Genomic DNA, 20,106 nt, shown 5'->3' with positions numbered 1-20,106 from the left:
AAGATGTGGCAGACATCAAGAAACTGCACAGATGTTTTCCCCGGGAAGGTTCAGTGCATACTGATGTCCAGCCCAGGGGAAGTAAGCACTCTTAAAAAGTCAATACACGTTCCTGCACGAAAAATGTAACAAAGTAACCTGCTTGAAAATGACTGGGATCGCATTGGGGGGCGGAGGGGGGGGGGGAACAGTGATATTTTTCATGCAGGAACGTGGGTATTCATACCTTATCGTAGGATGTTTTCTTAACATGTACTCTAACTAGAAGTATCTATGGAATGCATATAATATGAATAGAACCGGCTTCATGTCAGTTTTCCTCTGGAGAGAACATCAGGCTGCTTTGAACCTTCCCAGGGGAATTATTTGAGTCTATGCATCAAAGATTAGATCCTGTACTTGTCTTTTATTTTTATTTGTTTGATGGTCATTTTGCACCTGAGATACTGGTCTGTTGTATATATTTATTAATTTGTTTTGCATTTGAGGTACTACTTTTTGTGGGGGGGGGCGTCCTTTTAATAGACCAGAGGCTCATGCCCCAGTAAATCTAACTTTCAGGCAACCTTCCAAACTTGCCACTTGGTGGCAGGAGGCCCCCTACCCCCCGAAGGATTCTTACCTCACATTTGCTCAGCAACCCTGTCTCCTGCAACCTGGACCAGATACTCTGGATTCTCCCAGCATGCTCTGGGTGAACATTAGTGTTTCCACAGGTACACTGGTGCTTCAGCATGAACGTGTCATAAACGACGCCTGTGAGAGGGCGGGGAAACACGACGAGGGAGGGACACGGTTGTGGGGGGTTGGGGGGGAGAAGAAAAAGGAAGAACGGGAAATCAATGAGTACAGAGCAACAGTAGTTAGAGCATAACGTAAGACTGATTTCTGGAACAAGAGGAACCCGAGCTCAAACGCACTTAGAATTTCTTTGTACGTGGAACCTTTTCCTCCCAACACCTGAAGTATACGAGCTAACCATGGCTCCTCAGCGTGGAATAATATATACTCTGGACATGCTCCGAGGCATTTGTGGCTTCATATTTATTTATTGACAGAGTGTGCAGTCTGCTTTTCTGCTCAGTCAGGGTCACCAGTTTAACGTTTAAAAATTCAGCATCCTAAAACCACCATAAAGCCAGTTCCAAACCGAGAGCAACACACACACACATATATATATATATAAAAACAGAGACCCAGCGATTAAAACACAGGGCACTTAAAACATATTTCAGCACAAAGTACAGGTCTGGAAACCAGGCTCTGGAGCCAATTCAAATAAACTCCTCTTCCTAAGCTGGGAACGGAGAGGACTGGGTGTGTACGTGTGCGTTGAAAAGCTCCCAAATGGCACAACTAGAAGGATAACTTTCGTATTACATGTCCAAATAAAGTTGTGGACTTGCATAATCACAGGTTGTTGGAATAATTTCCTTGGAAGGTCACGTTTGAAGAGTTATAGGAGAGCTGGGTTAGCAGGAGCTGCAGGAAGGGAACAGAAGAGCCAAAGTTGGGATGAAATCTATTTGCTGGGGGGTTTATGGGTTATATTCAGCATGGTGACTGCTGGGGGTTGGGGGGGGGGAGTCCAGCAAGAGGATTTCGATTGATCCTGGCAGGGCGTTCTCTTCCTGGGAAACAGTCCCCCCCACCTCTCCAAACCCCGAAGCTCCAGCGTATTACACTAGAGCATGGCTCCTCTGGCAAAACACCGAAGTGGCCCTCAAAGTATGCCCGGGTTTAAGGCCTATGGAGATAGACCAAAGCACCAGGGTTTATTCTGAGGCAGGCTTCAGCTCCAGAACCTGGTTTGGATGGCAACACTTCATTCTGGAAGATGGAAGTCATAACAGGAAAGAAGAATGTGTTACTGAACATGTGCAGAGTGTATTTCCACTGCACATCTGGCAGGTAGACTTCCAGGGCATGGGAGGGGGGTTCAATTCCCAGGGCAGAAACACACCCTCTTTGTAGGAATCTGGGTGCTGCTACCAGTTGCCAGGAGAAGGATTTGCATCACTTCCTTTCCCCCCTTTTTTTCCTATCAAGTCACAGCTGACTTGTGGCAACCCCACAGGGTTTTCAAGGCAAGAGACATTCAGACATGGTTCGCCATTGCCTGCCTCCACGTCATGCTCCTGGTATTCCTTGGAGGTTTCCCATAGAATCACGGAAGGGACCACCAGTGTCATCTAGTCTAACCCCCTGCACAATGCAGGAAATTCACAACTACCCCCCCACACCCCCAGTGACCCCTACTCCATGCCCAGAAGATGGCCAAGATGCCCTCCCTCTCATGATCTGCCTAAGGTCACAGAATCATTGCTGATCCCATCCAGATACTAGCCAGGGTTGAGGCTGAGTGTGTGTGACTGGCCCGAGGTCACCTAGCAAGTTTCCATGGCAAGAGCGGGGATTCGAACCTGGGTTCCCCAGATCCTAGTCCGGCGCTTTAACCACTACGCCACACTGGTTCTCGCGCCACTTCCTACCTGTAGTGAAAAGGTGCTTGATCACAGGTTCAGCTGTACTGCTCTTCAGGCTGGTGCTGGCGGGCGAGGACTGGGTGCGGCTCAGGGCTTGATGAGGCAGCGTGTTGATGCTCAGGGGCGTCTGATAGAGATGGAGGGGTCTTAGCTGATGCGCATCTGCGAACACCTGCCAAAATCGAGTAGGGGATACCAGCCAGGTACGTAGGCGGGGAGAGAGGGAAGGGAGGAGAAACCGACAGAACATTCAGTAGCCACGTCACTTTAATAGCTGGAAAGAGTTACCATACTTGGCCTAAAGGTGTGGGCAGATAGTGGGGGGTACGCTTGCATCGGTTTACAGGCCTATATTATTCTTCTGCTGTATACTGGGAACGGTGTATACTTTCTACTCAAAAGCATCAAATTCCTGCACCAAAGCAACCCACATTTGATGAGCAAGGACTCTGAGTTCTGTGGCATGGATAAATTATGAGAATTACCAATGTTCGCATATATTTTGCAAACTATTTTGTTTTGGCTAGATTGGGGGAGAGGCGAGGAGTTGGAAGAGCATGGATGTTTCATTGCTTCAAACATAAATCTTGCTCAGCCTTTTCTTCTCTTCCCCAGGCATTGTCCCACACAACTTCTCTCCAGGATCAGAGGAGCATGCCTATCATATTAGGTACTTTGGAACACAGGCAGGATGCTGCTGCTGCAGTCGTCTGGTTTGTGGGCTTCCTAGAGGCACCTGGTTGGCCACTGTGCGAACAGACTGCTGGACTTGATGGGCCTTGGTCTGATCCAGCATGGCCTTTCTTATGTTCTTATGAGGATAGACTGGGGCAGGTTCCCAGGGCCCCCTCCCGTCCTCTGCCCACCACTAGCAAGCATGCCTCCTGCCTGCTTGGGCGCCCATCCCTTGTCTGCTCACAAAGACTCCCATGGCCCGTTCTCACAGCTGCCTGCAGACCTTTCCCCCGATAACACCGGGCAGCGTGTGCAGCCGGGGGTGTGGGTGGTGGAGTGCTGGCAAGTGAGTGGGCAGGGGGGTGCTGGCAGCAGCGGGCCCTGCCAGAAACCCTGGGCCCTGGCAGCTGCCCCACCTCAGTGTGTGCTGACGCCGGCCCTGACGTCGGCTGTGAAGGCAGAGGCAGAGTGAGGCAAGGAAGGCATTTTTGAGAACGTGGGCAGGGGATGAAGACAGAAGGCAGCAGATCTTGTATCTCTGTTCCTCAGTCCGATCATTCAAGACAGCAGTGCTGGAGCCTCCAGAAGGGAGAATGACTCACCTTCCACCAGCCAGGGCTCCCTCTGTCCCTCCCCCCCCCTGCCTTTTGCGTATGTCCACTTCCCTCCACCCACCCTCTCCTGCATCATCCTCAAGTATGATTCATCTGTCTTTCATTCTTTCATTTCTTTTGCGTACCTAAATATTTCCCCATGCTACAGTGTTTGGCAGACAGATAAGTAACTTTGTCCGGGAGATTTTGTACAGAAAAGGGTTTGGTGTGTGTGTGTGTGTGGGGGGGGGGGGGATCGGAAAGGAAGAATTCCAAAAGGGCTACCCAGGTGTTAGCTAGATGGCAGAATTACATAGCACGGGGCCTGTTTCTAAAATGAGCACAGAAGATTTAGAGTGGGAAAGGGGGCAGCCTCCATTGCTTTGCCTGTGGGACTTCTTGCCACAGCCAGCCAAGTACGGCTGATTCACACCACCACGACAGCACGCAAAATGAGTTCTTCACACAACACATAGTTCAATTGCGGAACTCCCTGCCCCAGGATGTGATGATGGCTGCCAACTTGGAAGGCTTTAAGAGGGGAGTGGACATGTTCATGCAGGAGAGGGGTATCCGTGGCTGCTAGTCAAAACAAATACTTGTCATGATGGAGACCTCTTCTCTCCAGGATCAGAGGAGCAGGCCCATTATATTAGCCTAGATCCAAGGTGTGTGGGTGGGGTGGCTGCCTTGGCCGGTTCGCGGGCCAGATAAGAGCTCTCAAGGGGCCGGATCCAGCCCCCAGGTCTTTTGTTTGACACCCCTGGTGTAGAAGGTATCACTACTGCTGCTGGCCTTGGCAATGCCAGAGGAGACGGTCGAAGACAAAACATGAGATATACTCGAGGATCGGCTGGTGTGGGAGTCTACTGGTCCAAGGCTGGACAACGAACACCCGACACAAAAAAACCTTGTGGAGTTTAAAACGTATGAAAATGGAACAGAAAAAATATATCCAAAGGTTCAGAATTTTAAAAGAAGCAAGTGTGTCAGGGATGAATCAAACCCCGTCTCCTTGCAGGACTGACTCTGCCACGCTGGGAATAACCTCCCAAGAGTCTCCAGATTCTCAGTTTTCGTTCAGGTGAGGAGCTGGGGAGAGAAACTGCCGGCTTACAGCGCAATCCTCAGGAGAGTCACTCCAGTCTAAGCCCACCCATTTCAATGGGCTTAGGCTTAAGTGATTCTGCACAGGATTGCGGTGTCAGTCTCCTCTTGTGTTTCTCTTTCAGCATGGTTCACCCCAGTAGTGTGATTCGGAGCAGCACAACACTGAATCAGTCCAAGGAGAGGAAGAAGAGTTGATTTTTATATGCCGACTTTCTCTACCACTTAAGGGAGACTCAAACCGGCTCACAATCACCTTCCCCTCCCCACAACAGACACCCTGTGAGGTAGGTGGGGCTGAGAGAGCTCTAAGAGAGCTGTGACTAGCCCAAGGTCACCTAGCTGGCTTCACATGGAGGAGTGGGGAAACAAATCCAGTTCACCAGATTAGTGTCCGCCACTCATGTGGAGGAGTGGGGAAGCAAACCAAGTTCTCCAGATCAGACTCCACTGCTCCAAACCACCACTCTTAACCACTACATCACGCGGACCCTTCACGTAAGGCATCATTAACGTACGGAACTCACTGCCCCCAGGCTGCAGGAATGGTCATCAGCTTTGACGTCCTTAAAAGGGGATTAAAGAAATTCATGGTTCCATGAAAACTCCATGTTCTGAGGCAGCGTACCTATGAATATTTATTTAAAACATTTTTATGCAGCCTTTCCAACCAATCAGGGTGTCCAAGGCAGCGAAATAAAGTTGCTGGAAAGGGGTGGGGGGTGGGGGGGTAAGCCAAAGGAGAAGGCCTTAGACTACCTGCCCTGCTCATAGGCTTCCCAGGGTCATCTGGCCAGCCACTTTGAGCAAGAGGATGCTGGAGGGGATGCCCCAGAAGGGTGGACCAGAACCAATGGGTTGAAATTAAATTAAAAGAGTTTCAAGATAAACATTCGGAAGAAGTTTCTGATAGTTAGAGCGGTTCCTCAGTGGAACAGGCTTCCTCGGGAGGTGGTAAGCGCTCCTTCCTTAGAAGTTTTAAGCAGAGGCTAGATGGCCAGGGATCCTGGAGGGTTGGGTGTTTTTTTGCCAACTTCTGGACATGGAGTAAGGGTCAATGGGGGTGTGGGGAGGAGATAGTTGTGAATTTCCTGCATTGTGCAGGGGGTTGGATTAGATGACCCTGGTGGTCTCTTCCAACTCTATGATTCCATGACTACATGGACCATAGACCTGATCTAGCAAAATGTTATGATTTCCCCTTCTTGTCTCAGGCAACAGGGACACCAGACATATCAGCAGAACACATGCCTATCCTATTTTAAAAGGTTGTAATGTTTCCCCTTCTCCACTGTCGTGTTTTTTTCAACCATCTGTAAGGAAAAACAAAACAAAACTGCCTTTGCCACTCCACCAGCAGCACTTCTAGAAGAGGGTTGCAGTAGTGGAGAAGGGAAGGAAGAGAAATGAAGGAATCTCCTCCTTCACACTTCTGCTGCTGTATGTGCTGCAACTCAGGGTGGGATTGGAGAGAAGGAAATCCAAAACTGGAGCTCTCTTTTACTAGCCAACTACCCCCAACCCTCCAGGATCCCTGGCCAATCTGGCCTGGAGGAAAACTGCTTCCTGACCCCAAAGTGGCAATTGGCACTACTACCTGGGCATACCCTGCCTAAGTTCACAGAATCAGCTGGCTGGGCATTAACAGCAAAAGGAAAGAATATGCACCCCTTCTTCTTTAGACACCCAGATTCTTCTCCCACTCATGTCTTTGTGAATTCCTGGCTGCAACAGGAACTGCTACCGGACGACCCGGATCAGCCTTGCATTGAGCAACCCTGAAATATCCTATATTTGCGTACAGGAGTGCTAAAGTTCATGTAGCTTATATAGAGAACAGGAATTCTTGCACAGCTGACAACACTGCTACAAGGCAAGGCTTGCCCCGTAGTGTAAAGAATGCCTCTCCCACTGCACTTGTCCCTTTATGTGAAGGGCAGCTAGCATCATGGCAATGGAGCTTAGAGGGGTCCCTTCTCTTACATGCCTCTTTCCTTGAGAGTCGTCCACCCGATTTTAATGCAGGCCTCACCTGCCTGTAAGTTACTCCCAACTCCTCAACTTCCGGATCTTCTTCCAGCCCGCTCTCCCCAGCTTCGTCCTTGACTTGGAGGCAGCCTTGCTCTTCCACCAACTCCTCCTCTTCCTCTTCCTCCTTCTCCTCCTCCAGGTCATCCTGCGTTTCTTCGCTTTCCGTTGACCCATCCAGCCCAAAGGGGCCCTGGCCCAGGCCGAGACCCAGAGGTTCCTGTTGCTCCGTCAGCTCCTCCTCCGTCTCCTCGGGGTGCGTGGTGGGCGGCCGTGGCAGCTCGCCAGTCTTGGTAATGATCTTCAGAAGAAAAGCAGGAAACGAAACATGCGACCTTGGCTAACTACCAAGGAGCAACTGGCAGCCCTTGTGACAACAGAGATTCCAGCATTTGCTGATGCCCTTTATGGGACCAACAGGAGTAGGGCAGACACCATAGCTGGGCTCCTGACAGGAACCATTGCAGCCCTTGACCGGATGCCGCTAATACTGCAAGGGATTCTGGGTAATCTCCCACTCCTGCTGGGAGAGGCATCCAGGTGTCGTGGCCACACCCAAGAGACCAATGGCGGCCTTGGATTAATCTCTTCCTGGCCACTCCCCTTTCCTGCCCAAAGGGAGGAGCCACCAGACAGCTGATTGGCCAGACAACTGGCTGTCAAGGGACAGGGGGCACTGACTGATTCTTAAAGGGCTCCCATCACTCATTAGCTGGCTGGCATGCCTCTCTTTAGAGGAATCCACAATGAAGAAGTGTTGTTTTTTTATATGCCGACTTTCTCTACCACTTAAGGAAGAATCAAACCGGCTTACAATCACCTTCCCTTCCCCTCCCCACAACAGACACACTGTGTGGTAGGTGGGGCTGAGAGAGTGTGACTAGCCCAAGGTCACCCAGCTGGCTTCATGTGTAGGAGCAGGGAAACGAATCCAGTTCACAAGATTAGCCTCCGCCGCTCATGCGGAGGAGTGGGGAATCAAACCCGGTTCTCCAGACTACAGTCCACTGCTCCAAACCACCGCTCTTAACCACTACACCATGATGTCATTGGACTTGGTGGGCGAAGAAGAAGAGTTGGTTTTTATATGCCAACTTTCTCTACCACTTAAGGCAGAATCAAACCGGCTTACAATCGCCTTCCCTTCCCCTCCCCACAACAGGTAGGTGGGGCTGAGAGAGCTCTAAGAGAGCTGTGACTAGCCCAAGGTCACCCAGCTGGCTTCGTGCGTAGGAGTGGGCAAACCAACCCAGTTCACCAGATTAGCCTCCGCCGCTCACGTGGAGGAGTGGGGGAATCAAACCCAGTTCTCCAGATCAGAGTCCACCGCTCCAGACCACCACTCTTAACCACTACACCACAATGCCACGGGGCTTGGTGGACACTGGTTTGGGAGCTAGAGGGTGCAAAGGAAAAGTGTGTGTGTGGGGGGGGGGTCTCTAGGGTTGTCCCACGCCCCCCCAGCCCCCTTTTTTCTCTACCCACCTTTCCCAGCTGAATCTGCTGCTGCTTCTGTTTCTCCAGGAAGTGCTGGTGCTGTTGCTGCACCACCAGGTGCTGCAGCGCTTGGGGGCTCTGGGGCAACGGCGACGACTGGGTGCGGCTCAGTGGGCGGTGCCGAGGCAGCTTGCTGACCGTCCGCAGGTTGGAGGGGACGCGCTCCCCCGTCACCAGAGGGGACTGGCCGTGCAAAGGAACTGCGGCGAAGGGGACAGAGGTGAGGATACAATCCAGAGAGTAGCCATTCTGGCATCCTCGTATGACATTCAAAAATAGGAGGAGGAACCAAAGGCAGGGGGAAGAAGAGTTGGTTTTTATAACCCGCTTTTCTCTACCTTGAACACATGAAGCTGCCTTATACTGAATCAGACCCTTGGTCCATTCAAGTCAGTATTGTCTACTCAGACAGGTGGCAGTGGCTCTCCAGGGTCTCAGGCAGGGGTCTTTCACATCACCTCCTTGCCTAGTCCCTTTAACTGGAGATGCCGGGGATTGAACCTGGGACCTTCTGCATGCCAAGCAGATGCTGTACCATTGAGCCACGGCCCCTCCCTTAAGGAGTTTCAAAGTGGCTTACAATCACAATCGCTTCCTCTCCCCACAACAGATATCTTGTAAGGTAGGTGGGGCTGAGAGAGTTCTTTTTATTATTATTATTATATATTTACTTATTTATTTATTTAATGGGGTACAGAAAGAAGGAAAAAGGGGGGAAAGGGGAGGAATCAGAGAAATATATATATATGTCTGTGTCCAAGCTTCATTATAATAATACATACATGCACCCTTCATCAGCATTAAACTTAAATTACTGATTTCTAATACTAATTATTGATTGAACAATATTCTTGGGCTGAGAGAGTTCTGAGAGAGCTGTGACTAGCCCAAGGTCACTCAGCAAGTTTCGTGCGGAGGAGTGGGGAATCGAACCCGGTTCTCCAGATTAGAGTCAGCCACTCTTAACCACTACACCATGCTGGCTCTAGATCAGGTCCACAGAAATGAGGAAAGGGAGGTTTACCTCTTCCCCTTTGTACGTTCCTTAGCCCCATACTGTTGAGCAGTCTGCAGTACCCGGCATGAGCACCACCCAATGAACTCATGACTTCCGAGGATGCCCATTCATCAGCAACGCACCCACACAATGCAACCCTAGCTGCCTCCCACCTCGACGGGACGCCCGCCCATTGACCAAACGCCACCTTCCCTTCCACGCACGCGCGCTGCTGTGCGCCCCCACCTCTTGCTTGCTCACCAGCGATTAGCGTGTTCTGCTGGCGAGCCTGCTCCAAGAGCAGGACGTGCTGCAGCAACGAAGCATGCCCGTGGTTGTTGGTCTCGCCCTCGAGGGCCACCCCGAGGAGGCAGCTGGGGATTGACGACATGCTCAGGAACTTGCTAGTCAGGGCGCCCCCCTGGCGCAATGACTGGAGGGCCTGGCGCTCCACTTCCTGCTGCGTGGAAAGGGTCGGGGAGGCCTATGCGAGAAAAGAGAGTTTGGCAACGGCTGCTCTATCGGTGCGGTCCTCAGCAGCGCTACAACCCTCCTAAGCCCAACGGATGTACAACCGTTTAGAAGGGCGTACAACTCTGCTTAGGGCTGAGCTGTGATTTCCCATACACACACAGCTGCAGTATGAGATCACTTTCCCGTTGCAGCAACCTTCTGACTCTCCCCTTTCCCTCCCCCCCCAGCTCCTTTCTCCCTTGTAAAAAAAGGTAAAGATAAAGGTCCCCTGTGCAAGCACCAGGTCATTCCTTGGATCACCCCTTGGATCAAGGGGTCTGACTTGGTATGGGGCAGCTTCCTACATCTTCCCAATCCCCGCTCCAAGGACCTAGAACAATACAATCCTAAACAGAGTTAAAAAAGGTAAAGGTCCCCTGTGCAAGCACCGGGTCATTCCTGACCCATGGTGTGACGTCCTGTCTCGACGTTTACAAGGCAGACTTTGTTTACGGGGTGGCTTGCCAGTGCCTTCCCCAGTCATCTTCCCTTTGCCCCCAGCAAGCTGGGTACTCATTTTACCGACCTCGAATGGATGGAAGGCTGAGTCAACCTTGAGCCGGCTACCTGAAACCAACTTCCGTCGGGATCAAACTCAGGTTGTGAGCAGAGCTTGGACTGCAGTACTGCAGCTTACCACTCTGCGCCACAGGGCTCCTAATTTGTAACTTACGAGGCTGGAAATAGACAAGTTGTAGACTGGGCACAAGTCACTGCCTGCCCATATGTCTGAGCCAATTTTGGTTCCTGTCACTGGAGGGAGACTACAAATAGGTCACAGCTGGGCTTTGGGTGGTGGCGGTGGGGGTGGCGGGGAGAGAAACTCCCAGAAATTGGAGCGCCGCACACACAAAAAAGTCATGGAGCAGGAGAAAGGACATTTGCACACTTATTGGAATGATAAGAAGCACAATGTTTTGACTCGCCTTCTTCGTGTGTCTTAGGTCCAAGCTCTGGCATCTTCCCAGGAGAAGCAGCAGCTGGGTGTCCGCTTACGGGAACGCACGAGGGCTGCTTGTCTCGCACTGCCCCAGAGCAGGAATGGCTAACTGGCAGTCTGCGAGTCAGTGAGAGCCAGTGCGAGGGAGTGCTCAGGCTCTTGGACTTGGGTTCAAACCCCTGTTTGGACACTGAAGCCCAGTGAGCATAAGAGCCCAACTTCCCTCACTGGGTTAATCATAGAACCACAGAATCACAGAGCTGGAAGGGACCACCAGAGTCATCTAGTCCAACCCCATGCACAATGCAAGAAATTCACAACCACCTCCCCCCCACACCCCCAATGACCCTTACTCCATGTCCAGAAGATGGTCAAGATGCCTTCCTTCTCATGATCTGCCTAAGGTCATAGTATCAGCACTGCTGACAGATGGCCATCTAGCCTCTGCTTAAAAACCTCTGGGGAAGGGACCTCTAGGGTAAGCTAGTCCAACTCCCTGCACAATGCAGGAAATTCACAACTGCCTCCCCCCCACATACACACCCAGTGTCTGCCTGATTGTCCTGCGACACCCGTCACTTACCAGTGGTGCAAGATGGGTTGTTAAAGAAGAGGGGTGAGAGGAGGGGTCCAGACTTAGAGGGATAGGGGGCAGGGGTCTGAGCTGCTACACCCATTTTTTAAAATAAAAGTTTTGCAAGTGGCAGCCGTGGACTACTCACGTTGAGGTGCGAATTTGTCACCGTGACGGTGGCCTGTAGTCCTAGGGAGATGTTGGGCAGAGACGGAGAAGTGTACAAACTGAGCTGGCTGGCTGATCCATCCATCGTGACAGCTTGGTGCTGGGGCAGCATCTGCTGTATGAAAGGGGGAGAAAAAAAGAGATTCAGGGCAGGGAGACGGGGAAATGGGGAGGAGGTTGAGAAACAGGATGAGACAGAATGATAAGAAGTTGCTTTAAAACCAAGCGGGGCGGGTGCTCACTCAGCTCTTTAGGTTCGTTGCCGGCTGACAAGGCAAGCGAAAACTGGAACAGTTAGGTTGATTTATTTATTATGGAAGCAACGAAGTCCGAAGTCCTGGGGCAACTTAAAAGGCCAACTTACTTTTATACAGTTAAAAAGAAGCAAGAGTCCAGTAGCACCTTAAAGGCTGACAACATTTCTGGCAGGGTATGAGTTTCCGTGAGCCGCAGCTCGCTTCTTCAGATACTATTAGAATGTGGTTTGGAGCAGTGGACTCTGATCTGGAGAACCGGGCTTGATTCCCCACTCCTCCACATGAGCAGCGGAGGCTAATCTGATGAAGCGGGTTGGTTTCCCCACTCCTACACATGAAGCCAGCTGGGTGACCTTGGGCTAGTCACAGCTCTCTCAGCCCCACCTACCTCACAGGGTGTCTTGTTGTGGGGAGGGGAAGGGATGGTGATTGTAAGCTGGTTTAATTCTTCCTTAAGTGGGAGAGAAAGTCGGCATATAAAAACCAACTCTTCTTCTCTGAATGATACCCTTCAATGTCTCATCCGAGTCTTTTTTATTATTATTATATTCTGTAGCGGGTGACCTATTTGGACTGTGTAAACAGCAGACAAATTTGTCCTTATGTAACTTTGATATTGTTTATAGATCTGGCAAAGCCAACAGAACTGCAGATGCCTTCTCAAGGATACGCAGTGCCGCTCTAGCACAAGGCAAAAAGGACACAGAGCAAGCTGGAGGAACTGTCAAAACGTTGTGGGTTTTTTTCTGGAGCTCAACGATGTTCTCAAGAGCAGGACACCCGGAACACGGGAGTCAGGGGCAAAGCAACCGCTTAAGCCCAGTTTGTGCAACAAAAACAAAACAAATCACAATGAGCATTGTGCGGAACGAGAATCGGTGAACGCAACCGCCAAATTCACAAACAATGGATGACTTCAGACCTCACAATAAGCTTATTATTTCTAAACCAGGGTTTCAATCAAGCCTTGGTTAGTTACGATGTCTGGATTCCAACAGCGCAAACGAATGGGGCTGGGGGTTGGTTGGCAACAAAGCAGGATGTCAAACTAGGGCTTGCAAAGCACAGTTTAGACCACTGGTTCCCAAAGTGGTCAGTACCACCCCCCTGGGGGCAGTGGGATAACCTAGGGGGGCTCTAAGAGGCAAGGGGGAAGCAAGGGGGCGCTAGAGGTGGGCCTCTTCAACTGGGTTGTTGGATAGGGTAAAGAGTTCTGGGGTTGAGTTTGTGGAACCAAGGGGACAGTGGCCCGAAAAGTTTGGGAACCACTGGTTTGTTACAGCGCCCGAGTTCATCTATCATGGTTTGTCAAGGAGCACTTTCCCTTGTGACTAGACCACCTGACCGCAGAGACCTCAGAACTGTCCTGCTTGAGGTTGAGGTCCAGAAGTCCAGTTACTGGGGCTGAAACCAACAATACTATATGATGTCTGTTCTTCCAGAAAAGTCTGAGGCTGAAGCTTTGAACACTCTTGCAAGGAGGTGGAGAAACAAGCCCCATCCCCCCTCCAAGGTGCTAGGCCTGGTTATGGTACTCCGAAACGGTTGGGGTTGTTCTTGGATTCGTGGGGCTTGAGGAGTGAGTTGGGCAGATACCTCTGGGTTGCAGTGGGCTCTGGGGTGGAGGGTTCAGGGCCCCAAGTTTGAATCAGAAGGGCAGGGCTAGATCTCAGGGGGAGGGGTTGACACCTGGGGTTCCTCATGCCCATCAAAGGGGGCTCCTGGAGGTATTTCAACTGCCTCCTTGCGTAACGGGTTTCAGGTGTTCAGCCCCCTCCTTATCTGAATCTTTGGCTTTTTTGCCCAACAACGAGGAGACCATCAAAAGAACAGGGGGGGAGAAGAAGATGAAGAAGAAGAGAAGGAGGAGGAGGGAGAAGGAGGAGGAGGAAGAGGAAGAGGAGGAGGAAGAAGAGGAGGAAGGAGAAGAAGAGGAGGAGGAAGAAGAAGAAGAAGAGGAGGAGGAAAAGGAAGAAGAGGAGGAGAAAGAAGAAGGAGAAGAAGAGGAGGAGGAGGAATTTATTTATTTGTTTGTTTGTTTATTATTTCCATTTGTTACCCTGCTCTTCCCGGCCAAAGCCAGGCTCAGAAGAGGAAGAAGAAGAGGAAGAAGAGTTGGTTTTTATACCCCATTTTTTCTACTGTAAGGAGTCTCAAAGAGGCTTACAATCCCCCCCCACAACAGACACCTTGTGAGGTAGGTGGGACTGAGAGAGTGCTGTGACTAGCCCAAGGTCACCCAGCTGGCTTTATGTGGAGGAGTGGGGAAACCAACCCGGTTCACCAGATTAGAGTCTGCTGCTCATGTGGAGGAATGGGGAGTCAAACCTGGTTCTCCAGATTAGAGTCTGCCGCTCTTAACTACTACACCGTGCTGGCTCTCCAGGAGACAGAGGAGAGGCAAGGAGAGCGGGATTGAGGCACAAACCTGGATTTCTGGTAGATGAATCAGTTTGTTGCACAAGCCACAGTTTAAATTAACTATGGCGTATTGCGGTATCTAAGGGCAGCCTACTGAGCCAACGGTTTTGCCACGGCTTGAGAATGCACAGTTCAGAAGACAAATTCTAGCATTTCAGGCATTAGCCTCCCAGACTACAAAACTGCAACAAATGCATCATGATTAAAAACCGATAAAGAGGCCATGAAGGAATCCGTGATCAAATGGGTCACTATGGGACAGACAAGGGCTGGAATTGGCCAGAGATAGGTTTTATTGGCCCTGAGCAAACGCAACAAGAACGGCACGCGTGCAAATGTTGCTTTAAAAAGAACGTTAAGGTGGGAATTAATATGCTGAGCTTGTAAAGACACTGGAATTGTGCTGGCGTTTTAACCCTCGAGCCCAATTCTGTACAAAAAAAACAGAAGAAAAAAAGCCTTAGCGGTAACCAATTATTTTAGAAACCATGCCCCGGCCTCTCTCATAAACAGATAAATTCTGGAGGGGTAGCCGTGTTAGTCTGCCGCAGCCAAAAATAATCAAAGAGTTTTGTGGCACCTTAAAGACTAAACACATCTATTGCAGCGTGTGCTTCTGTGAGTGCCGGCCTGCTTTGTCAAGAGTCTGACAAAGCGCGCTCTTGGCTCACAAAAACTGATACCACATGATAAATGTGTTTAGTCTCCCAGGTGCCACAACAGACTTTCGTTCTTTTAACAACAGACATCTGCCCTGTTGCCGCACTAGGCATTCCCAGCGATGTATTAAGAGTTTGGAAATGTTATAAAAAATACTGTTTGCACTTTCTATGTATTCCTAGCTATGTATTAAGAGTCTGAAAATGTTATAAAAAATACTGTTCGCACTTTGTTTGGCCCCTTTAGCTGTGAAGACGTCTTCCAACCATTTTTTAGCCGTGGCATCCAAAAACCCTTTTAAAGCGATGTTTTTTATAACATTTCCAAACTCTTGATACATCGCCGGGAATACCTACTGCAGTAACAGCCTTCGTTAGACATTCAGTCAGTTGCTCAGAAACCCCGTAAGGTGCCACTTGTGCTGATGGAACCACCTACAAAAATGAAAAAGTCCCAGGTTCGACACACACACGCACATCTCCAGTTAAAAGGATCAGGTAGTAGTATGCCAGAACTGTGTTCGCCAAACTTTGGAAAGCCAAAACTGCACCAGAAAGAACTGGCTGGATTATAAACTTACAAGACTACGCAACAGTCAAGACTAACATACCTTCTCAAAAACCAGTTCATGGAAGATTATAAAAAGAAGTGGCAGCCATTGTTTGACAGATTTCCATGATGGAATGTATATAATGGAGCAGCAAATGGGCGCAGAAGATACATTAGCAATAGAGAATATGTAAATATATTTAGTTTTAAGGCTAGAATGGTTATAGGTTAAAAGATTGATTAACACAGAAATGCATGATCTAATTACTAGGAAGAAAGGGGAGTGCAGGCTTGTTAACTGAAGTTTAATTACATTTATTAAGTGTAACGATTTATTAAGTATAGCGATTATAGCAAAGACAGTAATGATAGAAATGAAAGAATTAAACTAAGCAATAGAAAATTAAATTAAGATTAAATTTGGGGTAAGACTAAAGTTACGACTGAGTCTGAGCCAGGAGATAACAAATGACTTGTTAAAATTCCCTGTTTCCCCCTACTTTTTATCTTCTGTACCCCCTTTATTACGAATGTAAAAGTTTTTTTAAAAAAGGATCACGTAGTAGATGGTGTAAAAGACCTCTAACCTGAGGAGAACAGCAGATAGTCGGAATAGACAACCCTGACTTTGCTGGACCAATGGTCTGACTCCCCATTTAAATCCACAATAAGAAGGTGAATCAATTACTGAATTGAGCAAAAATCATTGAGGTTAAATCTGGAGCCATGGTCTATTGCATAAGAAGGAGTCCTGTTGGGAGATTTACAGTGCCATCTTGTGTTACACCCCTTTACATTCACTGAATTCCATAGGCTTAGAAGGGAGTGAAGCTGCTTAGCATTGCACTGTTAACTGTATTCACCTGGATATGCTATAAGACTAAGAATCATAGAATCACAGAGCTGGAAGGGACCACAAGGGTCATCTAGTCCAACCCCCTGCACAATGCAGGAAATTCATAACTACCTCCCCCGCATGCCACCAGTGACCCCTATTCCATGACCAGAAGATGGCCAAGATGCCCTCCCTCTCATCATCTGCTTAAGGTCGTTGAATCAGCATTACTGGTTCCATGTTAGTTAACCCACCATTGGGGGCTTCTCATATTTTTTGATGTTTGAAAGGAATCTTTTACTACAAATAGGTTTAGGAGGGGAAATAAATCTAGTCCGACACTCTGTCCCCTTACGCCACAACGGCTGTCCAGCTGCATTAAACAGACCTGATGTGTGGACTGATCCTGGCTTAGGCTCGTGTTGGAGCTGAGGTTCTGGTAGGATTTTTCAAAAACATCCTTCCAATAGATCCAGGACTCCACTCCATATTACATAAGCCAGGACCAAACCATAAATAAAGGGGATCCCTTCTTCCAAATGTCATTTTCCTAGTAAAAAATGCCCTTCCTTTCCCCCAAGCTGCATTTAGCTGTTTTAAGGGGAAAACGACAGGTACAAACTGTGTGCCGGTATTTTCTCTGTATGCATGTGTGTGTGTGCCGTCAAGTCTCGTATGGCGACCCTGCAGGGTTTTCAAGGCAAGAAGCGTTCAGAGGTGGTTTGCCATTGCCTGCCTCCACGTGGGCTGAGAGAGTTCACCAAGAACTGCGACTTGCCCAAGGTCACCCAATCAGGCTTCATTATGAAGGAGTGGGGAATCAAATCCGGTTCTCCAGATTGGGGAGGGGCTGTGGCTCAGTGGTACAGCCTCTGCTTGGCATGCAGAAGGTCCCAGGCTCAATCCCCGGCATCTCCAGTTAAAGGGACTAGGCAAATAGGTGATATGGAAGACCTCTGCCTGAGACCCTGGAGAGCTGCTGCCGGTCCGAGAAGACAATACTGACTTCCAGGGACCGAGGGTCTGATTCAGTATAAGGCAGCTTCATATGATCATGTGCGATGTGATTACAGTCCGCCGCTCTTAACCGGGCTGGCTCTCTATCGAGACCAGTAACTTCTGGGGGAGCGATTTCTATTAGGAAAATAGAACAAAGGGGGAAAGGACTAAGCCTTCTCTCTCAGACGAGTCTACACCAATCCGGCAGCTATTCTTTAACATTAAAAAAAAATTAGTTTAATTGGGGAGAGAAGAGGTGCTACAATGAGGCAGCGTTGTTCCCCAGGATGTGCAGAGACAGCACTGGCCAGGAGATGGTGCCCTCTCTTTCAACAACGGGGAAAGATCTCTCAGAAGCCTGCTGATCTATGTGATGGGAGGAAAGGGTAGACAGGCTGTGTGTGTGTGTTTGCGTGTTGTCAAGTCACAGCTGACTTATGGCGACCCCGTAGGCTTTTCAAGGCAAGAGACATTCGGAGGTGGTTTGCCGTTGCTTGCCTCTGCGTGGGCTGAGAGGCCACAGGGGAGGTAATTACACGCCCTTCTGGTTTCCAGGGCAGCCCTGCAGACGTCAAGATGGGAAGAATCCCACTGTGAATAAGACAACAAAGACTCCAAACTCTGACCTCCCCCCCCCCCCGCCCGTCAAAAATGAGTACATGCTCACTTCAGATCACACACAGACATTCCAGCGCTTTTGGTTTCCAAAGAGAAAACAGCCTTTTTCTGAGCTGTGGCCCGAGGCAAGATGAGAAAGATGGTCGCCAGGCACTGTGACAATGTTCATGCAAAGAAACTGTTCAGAAGAAGGAGTTGGTTTTTATATGCCGACTTTCTCTACCACTTAAGGAAGAATCAAACCAACTTACAATCTCCATCCCTTCCCCTCCCCACAAGACACCCTGTGAGGTAGGTGGGGCTGAGAGAGCTCTAAGAAAGCTGAGACTAGCCCAAGGCCACCCAGCTGGCTTCATGTGTAGGAGTGAGGAAACCAACCCGGTTCACCAGATTAGCCTCCACCACTCATGTGGAGGAGCGGGGAATCAAACCCAGTTCTCCAGATCAAGTCCATCGCTCCAAACCACCGTTCTTAACCACTACACCACACTGGCCCCTTTACTCCTCTTGGAAAAGAACTCTGTACTCTTGGCCTCATCAATTCAACACCTCTTCAGTGTTAAGAATGTGTTAAATCGAAGGAGGTATTATGTGCGGACATGGCCAGCGTGTGCATTAACGCACATGGTCTAGAACAAAGCATGGCCTAAACAATTCAATTCAAACAGTGACAAATCAGCCTTTTTAACCCACCTTTTCCCCAAGGAACTCAGGGCAGTAACACATGGAAGCTGCCTTCTTCTGAGGCAAACCACTGGTCCTTCGCATCATCTTCTCATCACCTACTCCCAGACTCTTTTAATTGGACAGTAAACCTGGGACCTTCTTCCCCCAAAGAAGATGCCCTGCCACCAACTCATAACCTCGTATCAACAGGTGAAGTTGCTTCATATTGAGTCAGATTACTCATCTATCAAGGTCAGTATTGAAGAAGAAGAAGAGCTGTTTTTTTATACGCCGATTTTCTCTACCTTTAAGGAGTCTCATACCGACTTACAATCACTTTCCTCTCCTCACAACAGACACCTTGTGAGGTAGGTGGGGCTGAGAGAGTTCGCAGTGAACTGTGACCAGTTCATGTGGGTTAGTGGGGAATCGAACCCGGTTCTCCAGATTACAGTCCTCAACCACTACACGACGCTGGCCTACTTTGATCAGTGGAGGCTCTACAGGGTCTCAAGTAGAAGTCTTTACATCACATAAGAACATAAGAAAAGCCCTGCTGGATCAGACCAAGGCGCAATCAAGTCCAGCAGTCTGTTCCCACAGTGGCCAACCAGGTGCATCTAGGAAGCCCCCAAACAAGACGACTGCAGCAGCACCATCCTGCTTGTGTTCCACATCACCTACTACCTGAGCCTTTTAACTGGAGATGCTGGGGCCCGAACCTAGGACCTTCTGCGTGCCAAGTAGGTGCCCTACTGCCCAGCCACAGCCAACCCCTATGTGCCCTACTGCCCAGCCACAGCCAACTCCTCTGAGTTTATCCTCACAACTCCCCTATGACATAGGTTACTCAAAGAAAATGACTGGCCCAAGGTCATCTGGTGAGCTTTGTGGCAGAGGAGAGACTTGAACTCAGGTTTCCACAATCCTAATCCAGCAGTCGAACCACTGCACTACACCACACTACACCACACTGTCTCTCGAACTAATGCTAACTAAATTTGTGATTGTTGTTACCATATACCATTGACTTCTGGTGTGTTTGGTCAAGGTTCTTTTCATTTATATATTTATATATATATTTTAAATAAAGGCATCTTAACCTGAGACACAAAAAAACCCTGCCTTTTCAGAAATGTAGCTAAAAATAAATGTAAAAATAAATAAATCACAACTCACCAAAGAACCCCCCCTTCCCTTTGATGAGTCACCCCCCAGCAACCAGGAAATGTCATTACAAGCACTTTTTGTTTGCTGTCAGAGCTTTTCTAAACCTCAGTGACGCGCAGACACACTCAGCCATCCATGCACAAGATAAACATGTGCGTCTCCCCACAGTTGGGCACACACATTCTGAGTGCAACAGCAACAACCATTTCCAAACAAGCACTTTGCTTGCATATTAGGTTCAGCACGGCACAACTCGCCTCCTGGGCCGTTCAGAAAAACAGTTGGGTGTGGATTAAATTGCTGCTGTTCCCCCGTTCTCAGAAGGAAAGTTGCAGCGATCCCACATCGCTTCG

General features: G+C 49.3%; 1 protein-coding gene across 1 annotated transcript in view; it reads right to left on the bottom strand.

The window, feature by feature from the left end:
• HDAC5 (histone deacetylase 5) overlaps positions 1-20,106 on the bottom strand; it is a 98,523-nt gene that overhangs the window by 19,342 nt on the left and 59,075 nt on the right. Inside the window, exons 8-13 of the mRNA XM_056864818.1 lie at positions 11,559-11,690; positions 9,645-9,867; positions 8,375-8,586; positions 6,894-7,190; positions 2,493-2,658; positions 623-756 (exon numbers count right to left, since the gene is read on the bottom strand). Of these exons, the coding sequence (XP_056720796.1) occupies positions 623-756; positions 2,493-2,658; positions 6,894-7,190; positions 8,375-8,586; positions 9,645-9,867; positions 11,559-11,690 (1,164 nt within the window). The remainder of the gene's footprint in view (positions 1-622; positions 757-2,492; positions 2,659-6,893; positions 7,191-8,374; positions 8,587-9,644; positions 9,868-11,558; positions 11,691-20,106) is intronic.

This window comes from Euleptes europaea, chromosome 18, assembly GCF_029931775.1.
Source record: "Euleptes europaea isolate rEulEur1 chromosome 18, rEulEur1.hap1, whole genome shotgun sequence".
NCBI lineage: Eukaryota > Metazoa > Chordata > Lepidosauria > Squamata > Sphaerodactylidae > Euleptes > Euleptes europaea.
Note: the sequence above shows the minus strand (reverse complement) of the source record. Positions and strands in the feature narration are given on the sequence as shown.